Below are 8653 nucleotides of genomic sequence, written 5' to 3'. Positions count from 1 at the left end.
AGTGCATCAAGACTTTATATTTAATTTCTGCCTTCATATCTTCTTCATCCTCAATTGTTCCTATATTGTTAGTAAAATGCTCTGTCCATGCCTCCCATTTGATGGGGGGTTCTCCTCCCCTAGCTAAAAAAGAGGAAGTTGGTGTCAAATTTAGTAGATAACCTGTAGCCACTTTCCCTTTTATCTGCTTTAGGTTGTCTTTTAAGTAGGCTTTTGTTTATTAATTATTTGTATTTAGGCGTTGTTTAAGGATAAATGTGCTGCTTTCAATTTGTTGTGTTACTTTTGATAAAAGTTGCTGACACCAAGCTTAGTTTTCCACTGGATGCCTCCTCTTCAATTTCAATTTATTGTGGCAATGCTGCTTTGTTCTGTGCCCTCACAATGCTATTGACTTGTAAGGCGCTGAGCCGATCGCTGCCCTTATTCACTGTAATTTTTCTTTAAATGCGTGTGCTCGAGCGTGAATTCCTCAAATCAAATGCTGAACTGCCGGCAGTGTTTCAGCTGCGTAAACACAGTTAAAATGGCCGCTTGACATAGCGTACGCGCTACGTCATTAACATCTGACAGTTTGTTTACTTTCCGTTTGCACGCACGCGTCTGACAATTAACAGCTGACAGTTAGAATGTCTCAGTTGGATGTTTTTCCAGTCAGCGCTGTGCCTTCACACAAAATTAAACTGTTCTGAGGATGTTTAGGCTGAACGCACAATTCCTCCATCAAAGTCAGGTTGTAATCTTCTCTTTTTTTCTTCATGTATTATTTTAGCTTCCACAAATTAAGTTGCTTCAGGTATTTATCACGCTGTCAACGTCGTAATTTAATTAATATTTGTAATGGTAATACTATTTACTCTCCACTTTATTTTGAATTATTTCATGGGGAACGCTGTTCTTCTCATATATTTCATATTACCCCTTCGATGCTCATGACCAGCTCAGCTCGTCATGCAGCACAGTGCTCCTGTGCTCATGACGAGCTGAGGTCATCATGACCACACCCGTTTTTATTGCTGTCCAGCACAGCAGAGGAATAGGTGCAGCATCAATGTGGTTAATTTTCCTCTGAGGTGTCACCAATTTGTGCTTGCGGGTCTCGCTGTGCTAAACCTCGTCGCCAATTTGTTAGGAATATGCGATAGGCAATTGAGGTTAAAGCCTTTTATTTGACTCTCAGTCCAACACAGCTGGTCAGGAGTAGAGAGAGGGGAGGCACGTCCTGTTAATAGGGTCATCAGCTGACATCTGTCAACATTCCAGAACGCTCAGCTGGTAACAGGGAGAGGCAGGGGTACGGGGTGAGGGAGGACATAAAATAGGTTACAATGCAAACACCACACTAAACAAATGCAATTCTGTATAAACACAACAGTGTGTGCACCTGTGCTTTCATGAGTTAGCACATTAAAGCCAGACCTATGGGAAATGCAGCTGATTATATTAACATGTAAAGGCAACAATAACATGTGGAAACTCTTTTATATCTTGTCTGATCAAATACAGAGGTATAGACAAGTAGGCAACCATGCAAACATGTTGTATATTTTAATAGGCTTGTCAATATGCTAGGTTGCAGACAAGTAGCAGAATACTCCTTTTTATTCCTGTTTTACATTTGAAGCAACCGCCTTGAAGTCAGAAGGGAATGACAGGATGATGTCTACTTATTTTTACTGTGAGAAAATGTTTGTGCTCAATAATGTTGCCCGATATGTAGAGCCAGACACAACTGAAACTCTCTAAAAATAAAGGAGTGGTCCAAATGGAAGTCTCAGAATGAAGGTACCTGAGTAAAATTCTCGTTGAAAGAGGATGTAAAAGAACACAAGAAAGGTTGTTGATTTTCTCTATTTAGAGGCACTGGTCTTTCCAAACCCTTTCCTCAGGGCTTGTTTTATCTCCTGGTTTCGAAAGCTGTAAATTAGAGGGTTAAGCATAGGAATTATTACCATATAGAAGACGGATGCCACATTGTCATTGGCCATTGAGTGGCTTGCAGTGGGTTTGGCGTACATAAAAACAAGTGTGCTAAAAAATAATGTGACACAGACAAAATGGGAGGAACAAGTGGAGACTGTCTTCTTCTTCCCCTCTGAGGAACTTATCCCTAGAATGGCAGATACTATACAGACATATGATATAATGATGATGATTAGAGATATCACTATGAGTCCACCTGCCAAGGAAATCAGCACCACTTCATTGATGGTGGTATCTGAGCAGGCGAGCTTCAAGAGCGCAGGGACATCACAGAAGAAATGACTGATCCTATTGTCCTTGCAAAAGGGCAGCGTAAAGGTGAAAACAGCATGTGTTAGTGAACTGATGACAGCAAATACACCGATGCCAACAAGAAGATAGAGACAGGTTGTATAGTTCATTATGACAGGATAGAGCAAGGGATTACAGATAGCTGTATACCGATCATAGGCCATCAATGCTAGCACACAAACATCTGAAGTTCCAACTACATATGATAAAAACATCTGTATTGCACACCCTGTAAAAGAAATTTTCTTCCCCTTCCATAGTAAGATGGCCAAAATGTTGGGGACAGCTACAGAGGAAATAGAGATGTCTACAAAGGCCAAACTGCAGAGAAAAAGGTACATGGGGCTATGAAGGATATGGTTCATTGTGATCAATACCATGATCCCAATATTGCAAAGAAGGGTAATGATATAGACCAAGAGGAAGAAACAGAACAGAGGAACCTGCATTTCTGGGTCTTCTGTAAGTCCTAACAGAATGAACTCCATCACACGGGTGCTGTTGACTGTTGGCATGGTTGTCAACAATAGAGCCTAAAAGGAAAAAAAAGGTATATAGAGATGTGAAATCCTAGAAATAACTGCAGAGCACCAATAGTCATGTTATTTATTGATATACATATTGTAATGTTGTAAGCAAAGCGTGTTATGCTTGAGAGACTTTGTACCAAGTCCATTACCCCAGGTAGTCTCTGTGTGTTAGTTCTGCACCACTTTGCTCAGGGATGTGTGGTGAAACAGCATGAAAACAGCATCATTTCCACAAGTTTATGGATGTAAATAGTAAGGGCCTGATCTAGAGTTTGACAGACAGAGTACAATCTGTCTGGGTGGTGGAAGATATTATGTCTGCCACCAAGAAGGACTAGTTTCACCCATATTTAGGGTTCACAATAGGAACAGCTGTCAAGGTAGTTTTTATCATGGTACAAGTACTTTAGTGGATGATGACTACTGGGAGTTAAAACCGTCAACTAAACTTAAAGTTTTTGTTTTGCAAAACAAACTCCTAAAGTGGGATATTGTTAGTGAAAAACTAATAATTAATGTCTCACACACCAACGGGATTTTCCACTTAATATGGAGGTCAATAGTTATTTGTTTCTGTCCCCTGCCATCCGGTCTTACCTGGTTGTGATAGGCAGAAAAAAGGACATTACACTATCCGCTCTACATAATGCATGCACTGTACTGCCCTTTCTCCAATATCACCTCCCGCCACAGGCTATGAGCTTGGACTCCATTAACAGAAAGTGGCAGTTCTCTTCACTCTAAAGAGAATGGGCGAACCATCACTTTAGCGGTCAGGTACTCTGTAAAATTTTTGCCCTGTCCACCAACCTCTAAATATATCCCAAATTCTGCAAACAGAAGTTGAGTACACACTTAATTATCATAGATGAATGTTGAATGTAGGGGAAAAGACATAAATAAATGCTGAATGCAGAGAAAATGCACTAAATTGAGCATTTGGGAGCTCCTTGTTCAGGCAGTGTTTACTTCTTTATTAGATCAGTTTAATTGCTTTTTGTACTAAAATAAACAACTGGGGCTCCATTATTTGTTTTAGTTTTTTGTTCATCTTTGAAAATAGAAGTTTGTTTATTGCGATTCTATTTATTTAAATCCTTTATCCTAAGGACAAAACCATCCTGTGAATACCATCCTAAAATGACTTAGGTCAGTTTAAAGTCAAGATGCTAGCTTTTCAGGGTAGCGAAGCGGAGCAGGTCAAGGCCTACTTAGGGTAAGGGGTGTGAGCTAATAACCCGAGCTCGCTGCTACACAACAACACTCAATATATTATGTCCAGTCAGTGCTTTTCATTTAAAAAAGAAAACACTTTTATAATGCACAACTACTAAATTCTACAAATTATAAATATAAACAATCAAGTAGGTGGACATACCTATGCCGACACTGGCACCTATACTATGTGCAAAACAATATTAGTGGTTGTTGTTAACAATATCGTAGGGGTACTGACTTTGTCAGGGTGTCACCTTATCAGCATTAGAGAACATGTTATAGTTCAACAGTGTAATACCACTGATGTTAACGGCAAAGTATCAATATGCAATTAAAGAATACCTGAAGGAAAATGCCTCTTTTTTGCATGGTAACCCACATTTTTGGGGACAGATGCTAATGTGTATTTTTTACTCTGTGTTCTTGAAATCTGCTATCCAGGAAACAGTGTATGTGTTTTGACCCCTGAAACATGTCAACATTGGTTATACTCCTTACTGACATTTATTTATATTTATTTATTTATTTTTTGCATTTGTAATGCGCACAGATACCCACAAAGGGTTTCCCGGCGCCAGGACTGAGAGACCAGCAGCACAGAAAGCAAAAAACGGCCAGAGGCCACAATTATTTATTTATTGAATAGCCACGTTTTAACGCTTTTCTTAAAGCTAGCGAAGTTTTCCTCCTTACGTAAAGCTGGAGGAAGGGAGTTCCAGAGGACTGGTCCCAGATAGGAAAAGGATCTCCCTCCCATTCTGGCCAGTTTAAATCAATCTGGGTACCACAAAGTTTGCTGCATTAGAGGAAGGAAGGTTACGTGCAGGTGAGTAGGGCCTAACTAATTTTTGCAAGTACATTGGTGCGGTTCCTGCCTTTATTTTAAACATATAGCTCAGGGCTTTGAACCGAACCCGGTTCTCCACCCTGAGCCAGTGCAGGTCTTTAAGGTACTTAGAAATCCTTGCTGTTCTAGGGATTTTACACAGCAACCTGGCTGCGGAGTTCTGGACTAGCTGAAGCCGCCTAAGCACGGCTGAGTTGGAGCCCAGGTAAAGGATGTTACCGAAGTCAAGCCAAGATGTAATGAGGGCATTGACTACGGTCTTCTGGGTATCAGCAGGCAACATCCAGATAATCTTCCGCAGCCATTTCAGGATAGTAAAGCAGGTGCCAGCCACTTTATTGACCTGCTGTTTCATCGATAGTGTATCATCGATTTGCACCCCTAAATTCCTGACATGGGTAGCTGGGGTAGGAAAAGCGCCCAGGGATGGCGGCCAGTGAGTGTCCTGCCAAAGGTTTCTGTTTTTACCTAAGAGAAGGATCTCCGTCTTCTCTCCATTGAGCTTCAGCTGGTTCGTTGACATCCAGCTGAAGACTTCATGAAGACCCAATTTCAGCACAGAAGGGGATGAAGGATCCGAATTGGTGAGAGAAAAAATAATCTGTGAATCGTCCGCAACTCGCTCTGCTAGATCGGCGAGAGGGCGGAGATACAGATTAAAAAATAACGGACTCAAAATTGAGCCCTGCGGCACACCATGGGGCGAAACAAAGGTATCTGATTGAGCCTGTGAAGACGAGATCTGAAACGTCCGGTTGCACAAATAGGATTTAATCCATTCCAGCGCTGCCCCTCCGACACCATCCTCACTCAGCCTGATAAGCAGTCTGTCGTGTGAGATGGTGTTGAAGGCTGCACTTAGATCAAGCAAGACAAGTGCAACCGTTTGCCCCTCGTCCAAGAGCCCCCTGATATTCTCGGTGACTCCCAAAAGGGCGGACTCGGTGGAATGACCAGCCTGAAGCCTGACTGGGAGAAATGGAGTAGATGGTTATTCTCCGTAAATGTGGTAAGTACACCGTGAATGTGCTTCTCCAAAATCTTAGAGAAAGCAGGCAGCAGAGAGATAGGGCGATAGTTGGCCAACACTTCAGGGTCAGCAGAAGGCTTCTTCAGCAAAGGGCTGACCATGGCGTGCTTCCAGGACGATGGGACTTTTGCCAGATGGATAGAGGCATTTAATGTCTCAGAAATGATCTTCAAGGCAGAGTCGTCAAGTTGGCTCAGAATGCTAATAGGGAGAGGGTCACAAGGAGACCCTGACTTGATAGAGATAGCCAAAGATTTCAAGTTTTCCAAGGTAATAGGTGGCCAGGAATCAAGCCGGCATCCTACTGATGCAACTGTAAGCTGAACATCTTTGCCGTCCCTCTGCGGGGGGTTAATGTTGGCAATAATGGTCTCGATTTTTTCCACAAAGTAGGTGGCGAGGTCTTGACATTTTTGGGGAGTAAGGGGGGGTGTAGCGGCCATAGAATTAGCTCCGGCTAATTCCTTGACTGTATTAAAAAGAGTCTGTGCTTTGTTAGCAGCAGTATTAATAGTCTCTGCTACATAACAGGCTTTGGCTCTCGTACAGGCCGAATGATAAAGGTTTCTAGCCTTACGGTAAGTCTCTTTCTTTTGCGGGTCATAGTGTTTGCGCCATTTCCGTTCGAGTGCCTTGCATTTGGTTTTTTCTACTTTGAGATCCTCAGTATACCAGGGAGCTGGTGGGCGATGTACATTTTTTCTACATCTGGCAACAGGTAGACAAATATCAACTGCCCTCTCCAACCATGTATGGGTTTCCAACGCATTTTTCTCCATGTCGCAGCCCAAAACAGGGGAGGATTTCTTTAGTACGGTCTGCAGCTCAGACAGGTCCAGCCTTTTCCAATTCCTCATAAGGATCGGAGGCCGTGTGGGGCATAGCTCCTTGGGTTCTCTAAGAGTAATACTAAAGAGAGTGAGAAAATGGTCGGACCAAGAGATAGGGTCAGTTTTAAGCCATTTTAACTCCTGCATATTTGATATAATAGGGTCCAATAAATGTCCCGCTTTGTGAGTAGGGCCCTCGTTTCGCAATGTCATATTTAAAGCAGTAAAATCCTCCAGGAGGTTCACCACTGTACTATTTGACCTGTCCTCCAAATGGAGATTTAAATCGCCTAATACAGTCAGGTTTTGGGCGTTAAGAAAGTAAGGTGAAATGAAATTAGCCAAATTCGCGGCCCAAACATTACTGTTTCCAGGTGGGTGATAAATTAAGAAACCAGAGAACATAAAATTTGAATTTAATGCAATTTTAAAAAATGCTGCTTCGCATCCAGGAATATTAACCACTTCAAGGTCACATTTAAAATCCCTGTTGAAGATCACGGCAATACCACCTCCAACATGTTTCACTCTATCCACCCTAGCAATAGCATAGGTCGAGGGCAAGGCGGCGGCTACATCGGGACCTGCACTTTCATGCAGCCAGGTCTCTGTTAAGAACACAGCGCATGGTTTTTCTTCAACTAAGAGATGGAAAATATCTAATTTATGCTGGGGTAAAGATCTGCAATTAACGCTGTAAAAAGTGAAAGCACAGGGGTTATGTCCAGAGAATCCCTTGGGTAACTTGCGAGTGTATGTACTCTCTGGGTGGGGCTGAACATTAGTTAGGGCGAAAGCACAATGGGGACAAGCTTGTATACCTGTTAGGGAAGGTTTAAGAATAGTACATTTTCCGTTACTACTAGGGCGCAAAGCCCTTAGCTGATCCGCAGAGATCATACCTGTAGCAGTGTTTCCTGCCCCGTGACCCGGCCTGGCCCAGACGGGCTGGTCTTAGGCTCGTCTTTGGCGCAGTCCGAGGCGCCTACCCTGCGCGCCATCGCTGCGCGCTGGGGCCGACGAGTAGCTAAATACCCTCCAGGAAGAGGAGGTCTAGAGCGCTAACCGCTCGAGGCTCCGTTAGGTGCCGCCCCTGTCCCGCCCTTCACAACCGCGATTGGCTGGGGTGCCGGTTGTTTCAAAACGGAGCGAGAACAGCCCTCAAGAGAAGATGCAAGTCCCTGGTGAGTGCGAGTAAGTGCTCAAGTTGACAGGGTGAATAGTAAAAACAAATACAATCACTACAATGATTTAAAATTGTGATTAAAAAATCGAGTTACAACTCGAGAACACAGGGCAAAGTTCACCAATCTATCTAGTGTGCCTCTGGAAAATAAAACGCTTTCAAGTGTTGCAAGGCTCGGCGCCCAGCGGGGAGTAAGCTGCCACCAAACTCTTACTGCGAAAGCGCCAGCCTCCTCGCAACCTAAATACCCTCCAGGAAGCGGAGGTCTAGAGCGCTAACCGCTCGAGGCTCCGTTAGGTGCCGCGCCTGTCCCGCCATTCACAACCGCGATTGGCTGGGGTGCCAGTTGTTTCAAAACAGAGCGAGAACAGCCCTCAAGAGAAGATGCAAGTCCCTGGTGAGTGCGAGTAAGTGCTCAAGTTGACAGGGTGAATAGTAAAAACAAATACAATCACTACAATGATTTAAAATTGTGATTAAAAAATCGAGTTACAACTCGAGAACACAGGGCAAAGTTCGCCAATCTATCTAGTGTGCCTCTGGAAAATAAAACGCTTTCAAGTGTTGCAAGGCTCGGCGCCCAGCGGGGAGTAAGCTGCCACCAAACTCTTACCAGCCTCCTCGCAACCTAAATACCCTCCAGGAAGCGGAGGTCTAGAGCGCTAACCGCTCGAGGCTCCGTTAGGTGCCGCCCCTGTCCCGCCCTTCACAACCGCGATTGGCTGGGGTGCCGGTTGT

At 43.6% G+C, this 8653-nt stretch overlaps 1 protein-coding gene across 1 annotated transcript; it reads right to left on the bottom strand.

Moving 5' to 3' along the window:
• Positions 1-1850: 1850 nt before the first annotated feature.
• LOC147734963 (olfactory receptor 5AP2-like) lies at positions 1851-2789 on the bottom strand. The gene has a single exon (XM_086953709.1). It carries the CDS (start codon positions 2787-2789, stop codon positions 1851-1853), a length of 939 nt encoding a protein of 312 aa, XP_086809835.1.
• Between the last annotated feature and the right edge of the window lie 5864 nt (positions 2790-8653).

Source organism: Lissotriton vulgaris, chromosome 1_2, assembly GCF_964263255.1.
Source record: "Lissotriton vulgaris chromosome 1_2, aLisVul1.2, whole genome shotgun sequence".
Lineage (NCBI taxonomy): Eukaryota > Metazoa > Chordata > Amphibia > Caudata > Salamandridae > Lissotriton > Lissotriton vulgaris.
This window is presented reverse-complemented; position numbering and strand designations above follow the sequence as displayed.

Excerpts from the sequence above, each read along its gene's own strand:
- LOC147734963 (XM_086953709.1), bottom strand. The coding sequence starts at position 2,789 with ATGCCAACAGTCAACAGCACCCGTGTGATGGAGTTCATTCTGTTAGGA.